At 30.1% G+C, this 23352-nt stretch overlaps 4 protein-coding genes across 7 annotated transcripts; 3 read left to right on the forward strand and 1 right to left on the reverse strand.

Moving 5' to 3' along the window:
- Positions 1-1890: 1890 nt before the first annotated feature.
- Positions 1891-3846, forward strand: CAGOLS2 (galactinol synthase). The gene is made up of 4 exons (XM_004495577.4): positions 1891-2321; positions 2627-2947; positions 3076-3210; positions 3302-3846. Exons 1-4 carry the CDS (start codon positions 1998-2000, stop codon positions 3497-3499), a joined length of 978 nt encoding a protein of 325 aa, XP_004495634.1. The 5' UTR covers positions 1891-1997; the 3' UTR covers positions 3500-3846.
- Positions 3847-4561: 715 nt separating this feature from the next.
- On the forward strand, positions 4562-8028 carry LOC101502544 (ABC transporter I family member 20). Its single transcript, XM_004495576.4, has 7 exons — positions 4562-4931; positions 5031-5164; positions 5647-5766; positions 6648-6743; positions 6865-7017; positions 7098-7175; positions 7419-8028. Exons 1-7 carry the CDS (start codon positions 4751-4753, stop codon positions 7656-7658), a joined length of 1002 nt encoding a protein of 333 aa, XP_004495633.1. The 5' UTR covers positions 4562-4750; the 3' UTR covers positions 7659-8028.
- A 5783-nt stretch (positions 8029-13811) lies between these two features.
- On the forward strand, positions 13812-16502 carry LOC101502001 (uncharacterized). 2 transcript variants are annotated; one of them, XM_004495574.4, is made up of 5 exons: positions 13812-13948; positions 14748-15085; positions 15368-15472; positions 15597-15644; positions 16014-16502. In XM_004495574.4, exons 2-5 carry the CDS (start codon positions 14807-14809, stop codon positions 16251-16253), a joined length of 672 nt encoding a protein of 223 aa, XP_004495631.1. In that variant the 5' UTR covers positions 13812-13948; positions 14748-14806; the 3' UTR covers positions 16254-16502. The 2 variants fall into 2 exon arrangements, with proteins under 2 accessions (XP_004495631.1, XP_004495632.1); XM_004495575.4 differs by lacking the exon at positions 13812-13948 and adding an exon at positions 14520-14610.
- A 3211-nt stretch (positions 16503-19713) lies between these two features.
- Positions 19714-23342, reverse strand: LOC101501476 (zinc finger CCCH domain-containing protein 3). Of its 3 annotated transcripts, none has more exons than XM_004495573.4 (4): positions 23204-23342; positions 20344-20571; positions 20193-20259; positions 19714-20087 (listed from the first exon to the last, which is right to left on the reverse strand). In XM_004495573.4, the coding sequence occupies exons 2-4, from the start codon at positions 20536-20538 to the stop codon at positions 19966-19968; spliced, it is 384 nt and encodes a 127-aa protein (XP_004495630.1). In that variant the 5' UTR covers positions 20539-20571; positions 23204-23342; the 3' UTR covers positions 19714-19965. The 3 variants fall into 3 exon arrangements, with proteins under 3 accessions (XP_004495630.1, XP_004495629.1, XP_073223960.1); XM_004495572.4 differs by having other exon boundaries at positions 20344-20699; positions 23204-23339; XM_073367859.1 differs by lacking the exon at positions 23204-23342 and adding an exon at positions 22249-22390 and having other exon boundaries at positions 20344-20699.
- Between the last annotated feature and the right edge of the window lie 10 nt (positions 23343-23352).

Below are 23352 nucleotides of genomic sequence, written 5' to 3' on the forward strand. Positions count from 1 at the left end.
ACTATTAATTGAATTGTATGTATTTGCTTAAATACTCATCTTTTTATATTTTAATAATTTAAATTTGCATTGTTCTTGATCAATATAAATATTTATTGATTTAAATAAATAAATATTGTGTTTAGTAAAAAAAAAACTATTTTTATCAATTCATTATCCGAAAACTGCACATATTTTCAATTTCGTTTTATACTTCAATTTATTTGGCTTGACATTTGGATTTTCAACCAACTAACAACTAACAAAACGTCCAAAAAGAGGTATAGAATATTACTAAGTTCACTTCCTTATCCTTTCCTCGTGTTGCTGCCTCTTTGTAAATTAAATTAGATTAGATTAGGCAGGTTGATTTTTGACCAACTAACTAACTAACCCAATGAGAAAATGTGGGTCATAGGAAGCTGGAATAACCGCCACGTGGCTGTCTATTCTACAAACAGAGTATCTTATTACGCACTTAGAGAGATACGAGTCCGAGAAAAATATCGACATGAGAAGTTGTGCATTTGATGGAAGCCACGTGTCTAGTTATTGTGTATGTGAGTCACCATCGTGTGGATTTAATTACGCAAAGCCAGTCGGCGGTAAATGGTAATGCTACTATGATAGCCACTGGGGCGGTGGCAGGTAACCTGAAATGAATATTCTATACTTTCTTTTTGTCTTTTTTTATTCGAATATACGAGTACTACTTTCTCTTTTTGATCGATTATGTACCACATAAACTCTCTAATCAACACAACTGTGTGGGATTCGATATTATATTAGAGATAATCTTCTTAGCTTTGTTTTGGCTAAAATGGAAGGGTTCTCCTCTACGTGCTCATCGATGAATAAACCCTAAACAAAATAATTACTTGGAGAGAAAAATATATTCACTAATATATGTTGGGTGGAACATGACAGAGAAATAAACTTCAAATTCATTATTGTTACCATATTTTCAATCATATTCTAAATTATAAAATAGTAGATCTATTTTTATTCTAATTATAAATAGAATTTAATTGTTAGATTTTGTCAAAAAAAAAAATTATACTATAACACATTATAATTATTTATATATATTTAAATAATTATAATAAAAAAATTTAATATCATTAATAATTTAATAATTTAATAATTATAATAGATTAATAATCTAAAAAAATTATATTAATAATATATATAAATTAAATCCTGATAATTATGTTAAGTTTCTATCAATATACTTATAAAATAGTTTAACACATTAATTAATTCAATTTATATTATAATTTCAGAGAAATATAGTAGTGTAAATTGAAATTCACGTTCTAATATATTAAATATTTACTTAATATTTTACAACACTTGCGGAATAGTATATTTTTTTTTAAATGATATTTTTGACATTTACTATTTTCTATAATTTATAACACGAGTAGTTGATGTACATAATGTGTTTTTTTAGTGTTATAGATTCTAAGGTATAGCGTTCAATCCCAAATGGCAAAATAAATATTAAAATACTTACCGACATGGTCAAAATCCATAAAAAGATCACAAATTTTAACGTGGTTGCCAATTGCTTGCTTAATTTTTCTAAGATTTTGCAGGTCAATTGGCAAAAAAATATGCAAGTCTATAAGATTGTTTCATGAAGTACTTCATTTATGCAGTCAAGACTTATTAAAAAATCAAATAGCAGGTGCTAACAATAAACAATTACATATCCATGATTTAACGAAATCCGATTTCTGTAATTGCAATATTAAAGGTGATCCAAATTGATAGTACAACTTTGTATATTGCTAAATGCAAGACTATTCATGATCGTCAAATTCCAAGACGACATCTTTAGCCGTTGGATCACTTCTAAATGTGTAATGACGACAATAGCCTCCGAAGCTCTATATAAGCATACACACCATTCCTCAAACCAACACAACAACAACAACAACAAAACAATCACCAAGATTCCTTTGCTTGTCTAATAACTCACCACTTTTGAACCTTTATTCAGTAAACCAAAAACAATGGCTCCTGATATAGCAACTGCTGCAGCCAACATCAATGACGCTCAAGCTAAGGCTTCAAAACGCGCCTTTGTTACCTTCCTTGCCGGAAACGGAGACTACGTCAAAGGTGTTGTTGGTTTAGTCAAAGGTCTTCGTAAAGTCAAAACCATTTACCCTCTAGTGGTTGCAGTGTTACCTGATGTTCCTCAGGAGCACCGGAATATTTTAACTTCTCAAGGTTGTATTGTTAGAGAGATTCAACCTGTTTACCCTCCTGAGAATCAGACTCAGTTTGCTATGGCTTATTATGTCATCAACTACTCCAAGCTTCGTATTTGGGCTGTAAGAAATCTTTCTATTATCAACTTTTATTTTAATGTTAATTTTGCATTGCATGAATGCAGAGGTTGCATACTCTAAAGTAGTTATTTGCATGGTGTAACATCTCCAAGATACTTGTATCTAGAGAGATACAAATTTTATCTTTTTTGAACTAAGAGTTTGTCTCTCTAAATCTAACTGTTCACACAACTGCTGCATTTTTTTAAACTGTTCATTTAGTCATAATGTAAAATGTTTTACAATCTAGGAAAATTAGTTGGTGTAAGTTTGATTTGTGATTATGTGTTGATCGTAAAATGTTGCAGTTTGAGGAATATGACAAGATGATTTACCTTGACGGTGACATACAAGTATTTGAAAACATTGACCATTTATTTGACCTCCCTAATGACTATTTCTACGCGGTGATGGATTGTTTTTGTGAGGCTACTTGGGGACACACCAAGCAGTATGAAATCGGTTACTGTCAGCAGTGTCCTGATAAGGTTCAATGGCCCACTAATTTTGGTGCCAAGCCTCCACTCTACTTCAACGCTGGTTTTTTTGTTTATGAACCTAATATGGCTACTTACCATGATCTTCTTCAAAAACTTAAACTCACAAAGCCAACTTCCTTTGCTGAACAGGTACTTAATTAATCCTCTAATCTTTAAATATAAGAAAAAACTATTGTTGATCTAACTTCTCGTATATTAAGATTGACAAGAATAATCAACTTGTTTTTTGTCACTTAATATGTATATGTGTTTTGTAGGATTATTTGAACATGTACTTCAAGGACAAGTATAAGCCTATACCAAATATTTACAATCTTGTGCTGGCTATGCTCTGGCGTCACCCTGAGAATGTTGAACTTGAGAAAGTCAAAGTGGTTCATTACTGTGCCGCTGTAAGTTTTATTTATTTGAAAGAGACAATATAGAAGTTATAATAAAATTGGAATTTTCTTTAATTTGGTTAACGGTTATGTGATGATGCAGGGGTCTAAGCCATGGAGGTACACAGGGGTGGAGGAGAATATGGAAAGAGAAGATATAAAGATGTTGGTGAAGAAATGGTGGGATATATATGAAGACGAGAGTTTGGATTACAAGGAACCCGTGAATGCGAATCGCTTAACATCAGCACTTTTGGAAGCTCCTGGTATCAACTTTGTTCCAGCTCCATCAGCCGCTTGATTAAAGTGCTTTCCTTATCAATCAACCGCATATATATATATATGATCTTCTGGGGATATTTAACTAGGAGGATCAAACATAATCAAGCTTTATATTTTGTAATAATTAGGAGGGCCTTCTTTTTACGAATTTTAGAATATGTCTTTTTATTTGTATGTATTTTTTGTCTTCATCTTTTTCTTTATCTGTAATATAAAGGATATATCACCGCTGTTACGGTTGGAGTTTGCACACCCAAAACCCTACATTAGCACCCTTCCTACCTAGAGTATTGGCCAATAAGGTCAACTTGTACAAATTAAACAATGTATACAATTATACATCATATTACTAATTAATTTCGGCTCTGTTTCCGTGTTCTATATAGTTATGCTATAATTTCATGCTTGTTCAATGTAATAATAAACAGAAAAATATGTTTACGCAATTGCTTTTATTTATTTTTGGTTAAAAACTTGTATTTTCTTTCCGCATAAAAAAAAAAACTCTCATTTTCTTTAATTAATATACGAAAAACACTTGGATAGTCACACAATTCTTAGGCACATATTTAAACACATACTTAAATAAGAAAAAAGTAAAGACGATACAGATATTTTCCCCAATATACTAACTGCAGTGCCCTTCTCTTTGGGATAACTTTCTTTATACATTCTTTTAGATCTGGGTTTCGTTATTGGCCCCACTGCTGCTAAATAGTGATTTTAATTTAAATATTATCACGATCCCCAATTTCTTGATTTCTTCTTTTTGGTCCTCAAATTAAAGATCTCCACAAAGCTTAATGACACAACATTGATTGATTAAGACGCTGTTGGTTATTCAAAATGACCAAGACAACGCACTTATTCTAAACGAGTTTCACCTATGCCGACATCAATTTTATAAGAATATAGGAAGAGAATAACTACTTGCGGTTCACGTAATCGTCGACTTGTTGGGCCTAGTTTCAGGCCCAAAAGTTTCGACGAGCAAGACTGAGTTGGAACCAGCCCATGAAAATGAACAAAGTTCGGCTCTCGGCCTGCTTATTAATTAATAATTAGAAGAATAGTGAAAAGCTGGTAGTTGTTGAGCGCGAGTGTTTGAGAATCAGCCACGCTTCCCCTCCCTCCCAACCTTCAACTCGTCACCAATTTAAATTCATTCAATTCAATTCAATCATAGCATAGACATAAAAAGAAAGACAAATTAGTTTGTGTGCGAGTGTGTTAGGTTTTGTTGTTGAATATTGAAAATTGAAAATTGAAAATGGGTTTTAGTAATGGGAATTCAGATTCGAAATTAGAAACGGTTGAGATAAAGGAGCTGAGATTCACTTATCCTGGCATCGACGGCCATCCTCCGCCGGGTTCCAAACCTCTCATTCAAGACTTCTCTCTCACACTCTCTTCCGGTGATCGTTGCCTTCTCGTCGGATCCAATGGCGCCGGTTCTCTCTCTCTCTCTCTCTAACCAACCATTTGCATTTTCCTTTATACTACTAATGTTGAAGTCTTATTGATATTTTTTTTTTTTGCAATTCTACTAGGAAAGACCACAATCCTGAAGATATTAGGAGGTAAGCACATGGTGGAGCCTGAAATGGTTCGTGTGCTTGGAAGATCGGCTTTTCATGATACCACTTTAACATCTTCTGGTGATCTCTGTTATCTTGGTGGTGAGGTTAGTGCTTTCATCACCCTAATCAATGCACTTACAACTGTATGCACCATTTGATATGTGGATTAGTATAAACCCATGATGCATAGGTATAATGAATCATCAATAAAAAATTATATAATTTTACTTAAAGAGTTAAATTGTTCAAATTACATTGCAAAATCACAATAAATAAACTCAAATACTTTATAAAAAAATCACCAATTTCACTCGCAATTAAATAATGAGGAAAAAGAGAATATCCACCGTACAAGTAATGGTACGGATACTTCTCCATTTTAGTAATACCCATGTTTCAGAGTTATAAACTCTATTATGATAATTAAACTATTATATACAATTTTGGATCTTTCTCTGACTTAGGAATGTGAGGCATTGATTTAGAATATCAGAAATTTTATATTTGATATGTCTATCATTTTTTGTTTTTATAAAATTGCTAACTGTCGGTGATTGATTTTGTTTTTTGGGGGCTTGGGGAACAGTGGAGGAGAGATGTTGCATTTGCAGGTTTTGAAGTTCCAATACAGATGGACATTTCTGCTGAGAAAATGATATTTGGTGTGGCCGGTATTGAACCTGAAAGAAGAGCAGAGCTTATCAAGGTTGGATGAACCTTTTCTTAATTAAACTTTTATAGATTGATGTTGTGCACCGTTGCTTAGTTAAATATGTATATAGACATGCCTTTCATGAGTTTTGCAGTGTCAGATGAGTTTACTGAAGGTTGTAGGACACATTTGTTGTAAAACAAAGAAGCAAAGTGAATAATTACATTTAACATTTTCTTTGTTTATTAGTGCCTAGTTAGAATTGACTTTGATTGGTTCGTAAGGCTTAACTCAACTGACAAATGTCAATTTTGTTGGGCTGAACATCTTCACCTTAGTTCGAACTTGAAACCTCCCAGTTGTTTGTGTGAGTTTTAGGTGGCGCTTACCATTCCATCTACAGACCCAAAAAAAGAATTGACCTCGATTGTTTGGTCATATGTTTTCTCTTAGCATGCTAAGATGTGTGTAGTAGATCACTCATCATGGCCACTGAAAGGGTGCTTGTGTAACCACAACAAATACTATTCTACTAACCACTTCAGTTCCTAAGCTATCCTTCTCTTTCCATTGCTATTTCGTTGTGGTCATCTTTTGAGTTCATTTCTGTATGTAGGTTGTACATGTATACACGGGGCTTCTTTTAATACCAAAAGGAAAAGTAAAATTTAAGGAAACTTGTTGGAGAAGAACAAGGAGAGCATAAGTGTGTCTGATATACTTGTGTCTATATGCTTGAATTTTATATTTGTAGATGGTATGAAGACTTTGCGTGTCTATGCTAGATTCAAACAAAGCTATATCATTATGTACTCTTATGTTCATGTTCTCTGACTATGCATGGCTAATTTCTGATAAGGTTTCTCAAGCTATGCATGTGTAGTGGCTTTTGAAAAATTGCTGCTTTGTTTTTGTTCTGATGCTCAACTGGACAGGTATTAGATATCAATCTTTCATGGAGATTGCATAAAGTATCTGATGGTCAGAGAAGAAGAGTGCAAATTTGTATGGGTCTCCTCAAACCATTCAAGGTATGATATATTTTTTTGATGTTTAGAGAAGTCCTTATGGCCTCTTCATGTTTACAAACTGCAACACATTGTTGAATTTAGAGCAGTTTTATATTTGTAAGGTTGTTCATTGTTTGCCTAGGTTCTTCTTCTGGATGAGATAACAGTCGACCTTGATGTTCTAGCAAGAGCTGACCTTCTGAACTTTCTAAGAAAGGAATGTGACGAGAGGGGTGCCACTATTATATATGCAACACATATATTTGACGGTCTTGAGAATTGGCCAACAAACATTGTATGTCTAATTCCATTCTGATCTGTTTTATGTCAATGTTTTTGCATAATCCTTCAGTCATTTGATTGCTCTTTTACCAGGTTTATGTAGCTCATGGAAGGTTGCAATTATCATTACCCATAGAGAAAGTCAGAGAAACTAGCAAACTGTCACTAATGGTTGGTTTTGTTCCTAATTTTGATCTCAAGAAGCTCTCTCTCAACCAATCATTCAATTATTTCTGTGTCACTCACTGTATTGTATAGTAATTAACTAATTATGAGTGCTACCCGACGGGTAACCTTGATTACCACCTATGCTTGTGGAGTTAACAACTTAAGTTGTAAACCAAGCTGTGAAATTTACAGTTTTATTTTTATAAACAATTAAATTAATTGAGCCTATTGCTTTTGAATATGTAGAGAACGGTAGAAGTTTGGCTACGGAAGGAACGCAATGAAGATAGAAGAATAAGGAAAGAAAAGAAGGCTGCTGGCCTTCCTGAATTCGAAAAGCAAGTTGAGGGAAGCCGTGTAGCCGGGGGAGATCCTGGACGAGCTTCGGTTCGAGTTACTAATAATGGTTGGGCCGCAGGCCGGTTACATTCAACTGTTGCTGGCGAGGAAAACTTCCTCCTAAGCTCAAACCGAGTATTGAGGTAGTATACTACAAATGGGAAACTTACTCCTAAGCTCAAACCGAGTACTGAGGCAGTAAAATGATTTTCAAATTATACGAGGGCGTTTACTGTTTGATTTTATGAACTTAAAATAAAATTCATTTGCCAATACTTTCTGGCACATATAATCCTTTGTTATATAGGGTCACATGTTATGCAGATAAAGTTATGTTTAACGTATGTAGCTTCGAAAGTTTATAATGCTTGCTTGAAAGCGTTTTGTAATCTTGTTGTTTCATATTTGTAAGTTGTAACCCTGTATTTGGGTAGAAAGAGAACAATAGCAGCCTTAATTATTAAAAAAAAAAAAATACTATTGGGTCTTTACATCTGTGTTTGGCCCAATTTCTTAACTTACTCGGGCTACTCTTTATACTTCGATTTTTAGTGTCTTTTTGGTTATTTGTTTGACATAGTACTACATTTAGACCATTAGGAAAATACACTACGACTTTTCATATCTAATTTTTTTTACATAACCTTATATCAATCTTAAAAACCATACATAAGTTGATTAGTGATTAGTTGATAGTGTATAAAATATTACACATTGAAATTAATATCTTAAATGAAATTTACCACCACCTCTATTTCTTTTGTTGTATTTCTAAGGATGTTTACACATATAAAGGAAATAGTTTTCTTTTTAATTCCTTTTAGAGGGAGTAACTTTATAATGTACTTTTCATGTGTCACAATGAATGTTCACCAATATATCTTTTAATACACTAATGTGTTTACTCTTTTATAAATGTAAAATAAAATATAATGAGTTTGATAGTAATGCATATAATATGAATCAGATGATATAATTAGGGAAAAAAAGAAATTAATATTACATTAAAAATAAAAATGACATTTATTGAGATATCATTTTTTTCGTTGTTGCAAATTTATTATGTAACATTAATCATGCCAAGAGAGTAAGAACTAATATAAGTATTTCATATTATAATACATTTAAATTTATTACTTTCTCCTGTACTTTTTATAGGAAACCATTGAATTATAAGTTGATCAATAAAAATTGATGTATTTAGTCTACATTATATAAATTTTTATTAGTCAGATTATAATTCATTTATCTCTTATAAAAAGGATCAAATATCACAATGAGTATTTATTATACCATTTTATCTTAATTATTTCCATACATCAATATACAAGAATAAAATATTTCACAAAAAAATAGTTAAAGAAAGACGAAGGCTTTATTTTGTGAAAATGTTTTTCATTTAATTTTAAAAAAAATTTGAGTTAATTTTATATGCTAATAAAAGAAATTAGATATTTTGAAGTGAACAAGTGTTTATATCACAAAAACAATTTTCACAATTGGATCATCTTAAATAATATTTCTTTTTCCATCACAATAATTCATTTCAAAAATCTCATATCTTCTTTCAATAAATAAAATTAACTCATATATTTTTTAGTGTAAACTTTTGTAAAGGGAGCACATGAGTTGAATTAGATAGCTTGTGACTAAATTTAATACTCAAACTAATCAATTTCGTTTGGATTGAGATGAGTTAATAACATGTGATTTTGACACTACATTCGAATCAAATCAACCTAGTCAGAGACAAATTGGGTTTAGTGTGTAGCTTACATAGAGAAAAAATTGATTATTTTTTATTTAAAAAAATTATAATTAAATTAAAAAAATTGAACATCTTAAAAATCATATTTCAATAAATTATTTCATGCTTAAAATAACTTTAAAAACTCACTAAAACACACAAAATAACTAAATTAACTATAAATCTTCAAATTAAAATCCACATGCAACAACTATATAAATTATAACAAGGGATCGTCAATAGCCAAAAAACAAATATTAATAACAAGAAAAAATATATGCTACTTTAGCAGTCCAACACTAAATTATAACAATAATATAAGTTAGTAATGTTTGAGCTTTGGATTGGATAACCCTTCTGCAAAGTGACCCATGATCTGTGAACCCAACTAAGCTTTCGTGTATAAATGGAGAGATAATCAATAGTATCTTGTTTGCAAACTGATGTTTGAAATAATTGAGGATTAAATTTTTATTTTAATATATATTTGATATTTTTTTTAAAAATGATATTATATATTTATTTATTATGTGTGCAATAAAATCAAGCCCTTAAACGAGGCCTCAAATGTTTTTTTTATTTATTAAAAATCATTATAAAAATTTATATTTGTATCTTATATACATAATATTCAATTTTAAAATTATTGTCATAATTCCACTAAATAATCCTCTCTATCTTTTCTGCCAATAGAATAATTCTAATTTTTCTCAACGTTCATCTCATCTTTATATCCACCAATGTGACTCTCTCAAACACTCGTTTTGATTTTGTGAATCGTATTACGGTTGCAATCCGTAGAACCGTTTATATAAATTAACAAACTCAAATAACATGCATATATATATATATATAATTTATTTTATCAATTATTAAAATTATCCTTCTTTTTATTAAACTTAATTTTTAAGATTTAACATAACCTCCAAAAAGAATTTAACACGACATATTAAAATATAGACTTAAGTGTCCTAAACCCTATCCTTCAAAATGTCACTAAGACTTTAAACGTAACAAAAAAGTATGAACATTGCAATATTGCTAAGCGGACGTAAAAAGCAGAGGCGAGTGAAGTTACTCATCACCGAACTAATTGTGTTACTGCGAAAAGATGCATGGAGTACTTATCACAAGGAGGAAAATTAAAAGGTTGCTACGATATTAATAGTAAATATATGATTATATTCTTATTCTTAATTGCGCAATTATGGACGGAATCATTACGTCTTCTTTCCAATTATTATAAAGCTACGGAATAAAGGAATCCTTCTGTTTACTTTTTCTTTCGAAGTGAGATATAAATTAAATTAATAGTTCAAAATTATTATATTTAAATTAAATACAATAATGTTTTAATTATTGTTTTATTTTGTTTATATTTTATTCTAAAATCATATTTATTTTATGAATTTAGTACTGTAGTAGTAGTAGACCTAAAAGGAACAAGAGTGTTGAACCAAGAACTATTATTGGAATTAAAAAAATACAATTATTGGATGGACAGCGAAATAGCTGTTAGGTATGCTTGTGGATTCCATGGGTAAGTTTTAAATAAAAATGTAGTGTGGGTTTGTTTAACTAGGTTTCCATAATATATTATGTAAATGATCTATTCAAAATAAGTATAGATCAATAAATATCTTTTACAATCCATGAACATGTTTAATAATAATTTATATAAATATAATACAAACTAAAAGAAAACATATTTTAAAAGTGTTCAAAATTATATGCAAAGTTAATTTTAAAAAGTTTAGATTTGTAATTAATTAATATAAATTAAGTTTGATATGTCCATATTTTAGTTCAAGTTCATAATAGACACAACCTAAAATATATTGGATTAGACTGGCTCATGCTGTCATAAAAATTATATATAGTACAATCAAGTTTAAACACATTGAGACGAATTAAATTTTGCAATTTTACCAAACAAAGTATCTTATTCTAAAAAGATAATTATTCATCCATGTTGGTCTCACAAACTCCAAAAGATCGAAAATACTCATTATCAAATCTCACATTTTAATTCATTGATTTATCTTATTCCTGTATTCGATGATTTAAGTCATCAAAATCATGCATTCGATAAACATCTTAATAAAAGGTACAAGGCCATTTTCCTCGTTCGCTCTATTTTTCAAATAAAAAATTCTTTAAACCTCTATTTCTTTCAAATCCAACTCAATTCCATCTTCTTTCTTCAAATCTACACTAAATTGTTACTTTTTGATTCATCAATTCTTAATCATCAAAAGGTATTTTTTTTTTCTATTTTTAATTTTAGTGTTTATGTTTTTTATTTGTAATGAGTTTGTATTGATATATAATTAATTTATAGTTGTTGTTGTAGTTTCAATAGATATTCAGAAATGACTATTGATGTTGTTGTTGTTAGTCAATTGATTCAATTGAGTTTATGTTTTTAAACTTGTTATGTTGGATGTGTCAAATGTTTAACAAAATATTTTTGATTAGTAATTAGTTTGTAGTGAGATATAATTAATTTATGTTATTGTTGTAATTTTAATTAATTTATGTTATGAATGTCTTTTGACGTTATTATGTCAATTGATTGTTGTTTCAGTTGATTTTATCTTTTTTAAGTTGTTATAGTTGTTGTATTGCTTGTTGATTAATTTATTCAATTATTTATAATTACCACCAAAATTAATAGTAAACAATTATTTTTCACTTGATTGCATAGTCATATCAAATCACATTACTTACATTGTTATTACTTCAACTTTCAAAGAAGAGAGGTTATACAAAGAATTATGAACAAAAGAGGATATCAAATCCTACTTTTTTTTTACATTACTATACCATTTTTTTATAAATTGCACAGGTTGGAATACATATGATGGATTGGTATATCAATAAGATGAGTAAAGGACCAAAAAATAATAGTTAATGTGTTCGATAATAGTGAATCTAACGTGTTGGAGAATTTTTTTTGCTTTGAAAGAATATTTCCTACCATTTATTTTAGTGTTGTTCATATTTAGTATATGTATGGATATATTGGACAAACATAAACAATATAGTTTTTTTAAATAATTTATTAACAAACAAATATTAATATTATTAATTGGAACGTTTTGTCACAGGTTCAACATTTTATAGTTATATATGAATTTATGATAATATTTATCAAACCTTATACAAACAAAACAAAAAATAGAGTTATTTCAAAATAGAGGAATGTGTGTATTTGTGCTAAAAGGGAAATTGAAGTTGATCAAGTAAAATTTGTGAGAGTGGTGTAGAATCAAAATTTGGGAGAGAGTATACAAGAAGCAAAATCAAAATTGTACATATTAGAGATGAGAAGTGAGGTTATATGTCTATCTTCATAAGAAGTCCATGCCAAAATAAAAGCGATTTTAAACTTACATAATAGGTCAAATTCGAATTGTAGTATTTAGTGGCAGAATCCCAAAGTTCATGGCTTTAAGAGAGTGATGCCAACATAAAATATTTTCACTTTGTGGCAAATAGAAGGTTTCATCGGAATAAAATATTATCTTATGGTGAGAAAATATTTGAAATTAGAAATTAAATAATACAGTTTTTGAACACTTTCGAAATGAAGAAAGAACACCAAACTTGAAAAATTGAAGCAAATGAACAAAATGAGAGGATAATTGGTGAATTAACATATGATGAGGTAAGAAAAGTAGTTTGGAATTATGATAGTTCAAAAAACCCAAGACCAAATAGGATAAATATATCATTCCTGAAAGAATTTTGGAAATATCTAAAGCTCAATATGTGAGGTAAGTATGTGATTTGTCATTCTTATAAAATAAATAATATATTGTCAAAAGCTCAATATGATGTTTATGAATATATTAAGAGATGTTAACCCTTAGTATAATATAAATGAATTTCTTGATATTCAAATATGAAAAATGAAATTAAAGAAAAATATAGAATCTAAATATTATTTTTGAAACATAAAATATAAATGCTTAAGACTTTTAATTTTTCAGTAAAAAAAGTATTTTGATTTAAAATAATAAATTAGTATAGCCTATTTAGTAAAAATTAGTTTGATTATAATATGTAAATCTATAAATAAATTGATATTACCACATTGATTTGAGAAATATAGATATCAATTAATTTAAAAAAAAAGTTTGGTACTTTAAATTAAATAAATAATTCCCGTAAGTAAACCTTAAGATATTGAATGCAAATGCTAAAATTTCTTAAAAAAGAAATTAAATAAATAATTTAAATAGTTAAAATTAATTTAATTGGTTTACTCTGATAGAAAATTCAACAAAATTAATATTATTGAAAGTAAATGTAAATTTTGGTACGAAGTGTTTAATAAATTTTAAAATTTTCTATCTTTGACGTACTTGATACAAAATTTAAAAATACATAGATAAAAAAAGTAGGTTTAGAAGAAGAAGTGGAAACAATTTTAGGTGTGAATGATGATAATCATAACGACGGTGTGGTTTGTTTATTTATTTATGAAAGCGACTCGCACTTTCCTCCCTCAGCTATTATTTCGGTATATATTTCTAAAATTATATATTTTTCAATTTTACATTATTTTTCTATATCTAATTGGAATGTTCACCAGTTAATTTGCTTTGAGTAGATAAGACTGAAGGATGTGTCCTCTCTTTTATTGAAGCTTTCAACTTCAACATTCTCCTTATTCCATTTCTTGGTAAGCAAATTGAATTTTCTCTCTCTTAATTCAGGGTTTTTCCCTCTTCTCTGTTCTTTATTACTTAATTCTTTCTCACTAAACATGCTTAATCTTAATTACCTTCTTTTGAGGTAATTTTCCTTGTTCTTTCATCATGTGATCATCAGGTTTTATTTTTTTATTTTTTTCCCGTCCTTTTTCTCGTGTTTCATTTTAAGGTTGCTTTTCTGAAAATTCTTGGATGTTTGTCCTTTTTTCTTGTCAAATTATCATTCTCTGTGTCATCCTTGAAACTGGGTTTTCTTCAATTGCGATTGAAATCTTAATATTTGTTAGATTATTTCAAGACCCAATTTTAGAAAATTGGACAAGTTTCTTTTAGTTCTTCAGTGAAATGGGTGAACTTTTTTCCTTTGATCACTTTCTTAAGTGTATTGTTCTCAAGATTTTAAGTCATGGTTTCATTGTGTCGCATCATGATGGTTGATATTGGCAAAAATTGCGGTCAACTTAGGCTGATATGGCCTCAATTGACAATCATGATTGTGTTGTGGTTGTGGTTGCGGTTGCAGAGACATAAAAATCTTGATGTGATGATATTGCAGTCGCGGACTTCCTTTTTAAACTCTAACTGCTGTTACTTGCGCAACTTATCACATAATAGTTTTATCAAATCAAAGGTTGATGATGATCCTAGTGTATTTTGAACTGATTATTTGAAATTATGATATAGTTTCTTTGGATATGATCCATTGCATGTAGGAAGAAGGTTTGATTTTTTGCTCTGTTTACTCATTTTACCCATGATTTAATGCAGGTATTTTAAACAAAAATTTGTGGTTGAAGCTCTAAATATTAATAGACTGTCATCAGCAGATGGGGTCTGAAGGTCCTTCAGCAGCTGCTGCAGTAATAACAGTTTATGTAACAGGTTTCAAGAAATTCCATGGAGTTTCAGATAATCCAACAGAGACAATTGTGAATAATTTAACGGAATATATGAAAAAGAAGGGTTTGCCAAAAGGTTTAGTTATTGGAAGCTGCAGCATTCTTGATACTGCTGGACAAGGAGCCCTTGTTCCCTTGTACCAGACATTGCAATCTGCTATTATTGCCAAGGACTCGGAATCTTCAAGTTCCAACAGAATTATTTGGGTGAGTTTATTGAAATTTAGTGTCTTAATAATCTCATTAATATTTAAAGCAGTTGGATCTATGTTCAGATATGATCATATGATTATGAAATTAACCGTGACTAAAGATCACTGGAATTTTAAGTGAAAGTTCATAAAAAAAAAAGTTAGCATAGAACTAAAATAATGGTAAGAAGCACAGTTGGCTAGGACATTACTTGGTTGAATTCAGATATTTTGAATGGTAGTCATATAATTATACATGAATCTTATGTTCTTGCTATTTCTGGTTATGTTTATTCAGCTGCATTTTGGGGTTAACAGCGGTGCAACAAGGTTCGCGATAGAGCGTCAAGCTGTCAATGAGGCTACCTTCCGTTGCCCTGATGAAATGGGATGGAAGCCTCAGGTTAGATTGGAAATCGGAATAGTGGATATGCATTTTAAACTTGATTTTATCAAACCTTTTAGGCCTGATCTTCAAGTATTCTGTTATATCCTTTAGTGACATTTCAAACATTTGTATGTTGCAGAAAGTTCCCATTGTTCCTTCAGACGGCACTGTTTCACGAATACGGGAGGTAAATTTGATCACTTGATTTTTGTTTTACTTCATAAATTAAGGTTCTCATGAACTTGGTGTTCAGTCCAAATATAAAAATGCTGAGGTTTGTTTTAGAATATCATTTATTTTGGATCCTTGAAAATATTTTAAAGTGCAGTTTACCATTGTATGTATCATTTAGCAGGCTTTTCAAAACTTAGGAGGTATAGAGAAAGTATTTATTTAATCATTTGCCTATTGATGGAAGCATATATAGGTGCGAAGTTATTGATATGCATAGTTGATTGTTCCTTCATAATTGCTGCATCAAAATTTTGACATAATGATTGTTCCATTTTTCTTTGATACGATTGTCTGATTGTCTTGTGGTCCTAACGTTATGCAGACTACACTTCCTGTGGAGGAGATCTCCAAGTCGTTGGCAAAGAAAGGTTATGATGTAATGACATCCGATGATGCAGGCAGATTTGTGTGCAATTATGTTTACTATCATTCCCTTCGATTTGCGGAGCAGAACGGAAACAAATCCCTTTTCGTGCATGTGCCGCTCTTCTTTACAATAGATGAAGAGACCCAAATGCAATTTGCTGCTTCGTTATTAGAGGTACTTGCTACAATATGTTAGTAACACCTGGCTCGTGTAATTGCTCTGGTGTTGCCATACTTCTGAAATGGGTGAGTGTACATCCTTGAATGAAATGTTATAAATTATTATGATTTTAATAAGATATTGTTATGGAATGGAAATAAAAAATGGCGAGGCGTTTGTTTTAGCCCTTAAATGTTTCAGATTAAAGGCTATGGCAAACTGTCTAGGCAAGTTGGCATCGTAAGTGTGACCTTGTGAATAAAATGTTCATTTTCTTTTTCTTCACCACTGCTCTTATTTTTAGTTTTAATTTGCTTATATGAATGAATTGTAACCAATAAGCATTTATCAGTAAAGCTGAAAGCTAGTAGTAATCCACAAAGAGTGTTTTCAGTTTAATGCTCTATAGATTAATGAAGCCATTCACGGGTGCAATAAAACCATATTTGACTCCTTGAAGGTGAGTGATTAGTGAAATGATTTTATTTTATATAAAAAGTAAAATGAAAAATTGAAGGATTAGTATTTCAACCACTCATAATTTAATATGCATGTGAATATAATATATCAACAACTACTTTATTTATTATCATTCACTATACTCTTTAAAGGGATTAGAGGAGCCAGATCTGAGAAAACCATTCATAATCAACTTAGTGAATCAATAATTGAATTGGTGTTACAAATGAAAGACTATGTATGGCATATCATTTAGAATTTAATATGTCTTGAGAAAGCATAAAAAACCCAACACATATTATATGTTGGGATGGACAGTGGTGAGTTTGACAAAATTCCAGTGGCATTGTGATGATCCGCTAAAAACGTAGCGTTCACTGTAAATATGTCAATTTTACTGTGAATACATGCATGCGGTTAATCTATGTTTAGAATAAAGGTACAAAAACTACAATCTGGTACTCATTCTGCAGGCATAGCTTCAAAGGAACCGGTGCATTGGCCCCATGATATTCTAACTTTCCAAACATATGCTAAGAGGGTGCTATAACCTGTCCTTTAAAGCAAGTTTCATTTTCAAATATTAAACAACATTAAAGAAACCATCTAGCTTAACGGTGTGTTTGGGATTTGTCAAAAAAAAAAGTGTGTTGGGATTAGGAATTTAAAAGAGGCGAGATATGTGTTGAGAGAAATTAAAATGCTTTATTTGTATAAAAAAATAGAAAAAAAAATTACCGATAATTCAATTAAATATTTCTTTGACTTTAAAGAAAGGATTTTTTTAAATAATAAATAAATGAATTGAAACACTACCTTGGGAGAATTGATAATTAACTCATAGTATTGATCATCTCAATCAAACCATTTCTCAATTACTTTTATTTCTTTTAATTTTATATTTTTTTAATTTTTTTTATTTTATTAAAAGTTTATATTGTATAAATTATGCATATAAATTTTTTATATAAATATAAAATTATTTGATATATATTAAAATTAACGTCTTATATATTTTTATTGAATATTATTAATTTTAACGAGTTTTAATAACATTTCATATGTTGGGATAAAGTAACATATATTTTGGGAGTGAGGAATAACTATTTTGCAACGAGAGCCAAGAACCTCACACTATAGATGCAGCAGCAGTTCAAGTGTAATTTTAACCAAAGGATGCCTCAAATTCGATTATCCAAGCTAAGAATTTTATAAAGTTTTGGTTGAAAAATATGATTTTGAACTATTATCATTTGTTTAATTTTCTTGAGAGAAGGGAAGTAAAATTCTTCTTATCGCGATTTGGACAAAAGAGAAAGCATGTTTACAAAATTTATAATGATTGATTAATATCATTATATTATGGTTTAGTCTGCACACACGGATAGTGTTAGATATTTTACACAATCAGCACACCTATACAAATATTCATGTTTTGTTATCATACAAATTAAATATTTTTTTAAATATAATATTTCTTAAATATGATTATGATACCCTGAATAGATGTGATTGGTTATCAGTATAAAATAGTTTAAAATGACTTTACACGTTTATTAATCTCTAAATTAAATAATTATATTAAATAAATGTCAAATAATATGATACCCAGGTGCAGCATATTACAGTAAATATCATTATATTAAATATCTGTTTGCCAAATCGACCTGTTTTACGGAGGAAGGGTGTGGTTTGTTCTTGTGAATGCGTTGTTTTCCAAGGAAATACTGAATCAAATTGACCTATGGTTAAATGTGGATATGCTGATAGATGAAAGTGAAGCATGAGTATTACTCCTAATAATCTCGTTGGTGTATAGTCGTGTATTCTTTTAGATGAATTAATTGTAAGCAGGTTTTGGATGATGTTATCAAAGATAAATTCAATCTTATTATTCGTTAACTTTGAAGTAGTTTTTTCTAGGCGATGAACTTCTCTGGCACGGCCAACTATATATAATGCTAATTGCAGTACTTTTCATAATGTAGTCTATTGTATCTTTTTAATTATTATAAATGAAATGACGGGTTTGCTTGTTTGAGTAAAAAAAGAGTGCACCATAACAATTTAGTATTTTCTTTCTGTTAAAATCTCTTCTCTCCCATGACCTTCTCTCAACCAAACAAGCTAACACAATATTTTATTGAATATTTTCTCTTCCGTCGATTAATGTTTGGGAGTTTGGAAAAGAGAGGAGAGTTTTAAATGAGTAATTTTGTAGATAATGATAAGAGAATATAATAATGAATATATGTTTAATTTATAGAATATTATAACAATATCAAAATGATTTGAATAATTTGTTCAAATCCTCCAAAACCTTTCAAAATCATCTTCCAATACAATTTTTGAATTATGGATTTCGAATAAAAACAAACTCCCCAAAACTTTCTCCTCTTTATTCCTTCCATTTTTTCTCCCTTCCCTCCAAATTCCCGGACACTTGAAAATAAAGAGAACATAATTTATGCAATTTTATTTCCTTACATTTAACCTCCTCATATTTAAATCACTATCAATACATTTATCTTCCTCATATTTAAATCACTACCAATACATTTAACTTCCTCATATTTAAATCACTATCAGTAGTTAAGTAAATCTTTGGTTATATGTGTTTTACTGCTACACTGTCAGTCTCATATTCCTGTCATATTTACTGTCTTACTAAAAACCCAATGGATACTAAAGTATAAGCTACATGATACATAAACCAGAAATCAATCTACTGCCACCAAGCCAACCTGTATGACCTCCATTCAATCTCCTCCCTACGAGGTTAACTAGAGCATCCATTTGAAAATCACCTTGACAACAGAAAACTGTGTTCTTCATATCAGGACTTCATTATTCTCATGTCTCAGTATTAAGATAGGTTTTAACTAAATTTGATTACTGCTATTTAAGTGTTTGAAACATCAAACTCCACAACAACAAAAAGTCAGCATGCAGCATGTATGGCATGGTGAATGAATCTATTGAAAACATACATGAAAAATTAAATAAAAAAAAATAAAATCATAAGTTCCAGAAATCATGAGAGAAGTTGTCTCTTGTAAATGTGTATAGAGCAGTGGTGGAAACAGCATAACAAGGTAAAAATAAGTATTCATCCTTGTAGTAAAGGAGGCTAAAATCGACATATCAGATTAGAACAATTATTCTGAAAGCAACTTTATTCATCTCCACCTTGCTAAAAAACCACATATAATCAACTTATTTAATGGTCTCTCAATTGCAATTGAGCCTTATTTCCACCTAATATTAGGTCTGACATACAATTACAAATCTAACCCCAGTCGACAAAGGGGAGTTCGGGGTATCCACCTTCAGGTGGAGGCTGCAGCGAAGGAGGTAAATTGTCCAACGACACTCCCATCCGTGTTCTCATACTGTCTCCTGCTACATTCCCTGCATATATCATAATCATGTATGACACATAACCCTAATTAATTAATCATGAATTCAACACCATAAAGAATGAAAGAAAGATAAATAAATATTGCGATAGTTGACCTGGCTGCTGCAGCTGCTGTGTATTGGGATGAAAGTATTTGCAAGAATCACCAAAACGACAAAATCCCTAAACAACAAATATTTAAGAGAGAAAGTTATTAATCGAGTTAGAGAATTTTGAATTTTGAATCAAGAAGATTGATAGTAGTACCTTGTTGACGAAGTGAAGGCAGAAGGGTTGATTAGATCGTGGAGTAGGGTTTTGTTGTTGTTGAGGCTTGAAAGAATCATACCATCGAGCTTTGGCTTGTTGATGCTGAATGCCTGCATTGTGGCGTTTCCGATCGGAAGGTGTGTCTTGAAATTGCTTTTCGCAATATTCACAGAAATACTTTCTTATTGGCATTTTCTTCTTCCTCTTTGTCTCTCTTCTTCAAATCTTTTAATGCATGTCAAAAAAATTTATCATAAATTTATACAACAATTATACGTGAATACTCCAATTTTCTCTATCTTCATTTTATCTTTATCTCTCTCTTTCTATCACATCATGGTTAATATATATTCCTGCACAAAGTCGTGCAAATTTATTAATATACATACTAATCTTTCAAAATGAAAAGCAAAATGGAATATATAACACATTCATAGTTCAAAACAACTTGCTATAAATTTTTATTAAACTAAAACATAAATGTTTATGCTTCATTTTTCAGCTCTTGATTTAAGTCTTTTTACCCGTACAATATTTAAATAACGTGAGATGAGATTATATATAAGAAAATCATTAGTCCAAAATCAAGAATATACTTGTTCTCTTAGTTTCTTTTCCTTTGGAAGCTACTTTCGAATTTCCTCTTATATCTTTAGTCTTAATTCTTTTTAAATATTTAAGTCACTAGCATGAGTAATCTAATGACTTAATCCTACGTAACAAGCATGTCATGATGACTACATTAATTTTACCATCTTCTTGTTATAACTTTATTTTGGTAAGATTGAACATGATTAAGTCCGTAAGCGGTGTCTCACTTACCCTCGCTTCCATCGTATATAGACAGAAAATTCATCTAGTAAGAATGAATTATATACTTCTCACTTTATTCGTATATATTAAATAGTATATAAGTATACATATATAAAACATCACCCATGAATGACAATCCCAACTATTAATAAACACATTCAAACTATCACGCGTTCAACCTTGTAAATTCTTATGATTTTCTGTAATGTAACATAAAAACATCACTCAATCATGTTATAACATTTATTCTTAAACATCATACTAATCATCTAATGTAAAGAGAAAAATCAAATAACATGATTAGAATAGGTTTTTCCAAAATAGCACCATATTTAGGTTAAAACGATGCAAAACTGAGTCTAACTACAGCGTCAACTGACAATAACTTATTGTTATCATAATTGAATCAACAATCACTCTTTAGAAAGCTTATGATTTCTAGTTTATAGATAAAAAAATTAGTTTTCAAATTAAGCCTTCAATTTGTGCGGTTTATCCAAACAATACACAAATGTTACAAAAAAAAATACGACAGCAACTTTGATCTAACTTGTAACTCCTTTTTTAAGTATCGATACTCATCAAATACAATGAAGTTTGTACTTAAATTGAAGGTAATTGAGGTTACTTTCCAGAAAATTAACAATCACACGAAAATAAGTTCTATAAAAAAGTTATGACCAAAATATCACATATATGTCTTGCGAATTTTAAGTTGGCAGCACTCGTTTCAATCACACCAATTTCTTAATAAAATTTTACAAACACAAATGGTACAAATTATGAACACATCAAATACATAAAAGAATCAAATTGAAAAGAAATTAATGACACACAATACATCAAACAATATCACAACATCAATTCACTCAACCTATTTTTTCACAAGAATAAAAAGGGTTTTTTATGTCATTAAGAAAATTTAATTATACTCCTAGTTTTTTCAATCATACATGACCTATTTCAATCATCCTAAATCTAACCTAGAAAAACTCTTTTTTTCTTTCAAACCCTCGAAACCCAAATCCCTAATCTATGGTAAGCACTACCTCACACATGAATGTAAGAAAATATGCGAAGAGAACACACCTCTTGATTTTCAAAAGAATGGAGAAGATGATGATCCTCTCAACTCTTTTTTCTTTTACTTATAGCAAGAAAAATGTGCACTCTTCCTTGTCGAATGCTCATCCAGCTCCCCAAATTTTCAGTTTTTACTAGATTTTAGCTTCTGGTAGTGTATTTGGGGATGGAGAGACAAAATAGAGACGGATGAGAAAAGGAATAGAAAAAGAATAGGATGAGCATTCACTCTCTTGCTCTCTCTTCTTCTTGATATGTGTGTTTTGTTTTGGTGTATGTAGTGTAAGGGAATGAATAATGTTGATTTGATCAATTGGACTTTTGTCTTATGGAGTTTACATGCGAAATAAACCTCATTTATATTCACTCTTCTGTTTCTCTTGCTTATAACTCCAAAACCAATTATAACATGTATCACTCTATTTTTTTTTCTGCTACAAATTATAATTTTATATTAATAGATAAAATATAAAATAATCACTATCAATTATTTAATGTCAGATTTTTTATTAATAAAGATTAAATAAAATTATTATAATATTTTAAAAAATAATAAAATTCAATTAATATACAATAAGTTTGTATAGGAGGGAGGGTCTCCAGCCCACCCTTAAACCCCTAGATCCGTCCATGGCAAGGGACAATCAACTTCTTTGGCTCTCAAACTCGATATATGGAGAAGACAATTTATCTCTATTCTCCGACTTTAGAAGGAATTGTAAGATACCACACAGAGACCAACTTTATGGAATTTTAATTAAGGTCATTCCTATTCACTAAATACTCAACACAGTCTATAACCGCTTTTAATGGTGTAATCGCCTTTACTATCAAATCTCGAAATAATCTAATCAGATTTGTGCAACCTCGTGAGAGTAAGTTGCAAGATCTCATTTGCATCTCAATAATTAAAAACAGACTGAATGAATGCAGACATATATGTATCAATTAGTTGACTTACATTATGATAAAGGTGGTGGAGGTATTTGCACACGCATATTTACTTCACTTCTCAACCAAATATGAACGGAGGAGCTATCTCCAATCTTTCAACCATCTCAACACTTGGGAATGCCAGTACTACCCCTAATTAGGGTGAGAAAGATCGCT

The sequence above is a fragment of the Cicer arietinum genome, chromosome 4 (genome assembly GCF_000331145.2).
Source record: "Cicer arietinum cultivar CDC Frontier isolate Library 1 chromosome 4, Cicar.CDCFrontier_v2.0, whole genome shotgun sequence".
Taxonomy (NCBI): domain Eukaryota; kingdom Viridiplantae; phylum Streptophyta; class Magnoliopsida; order Fabales; family Fabaceae; genus Cicer; species Cicer arietinum.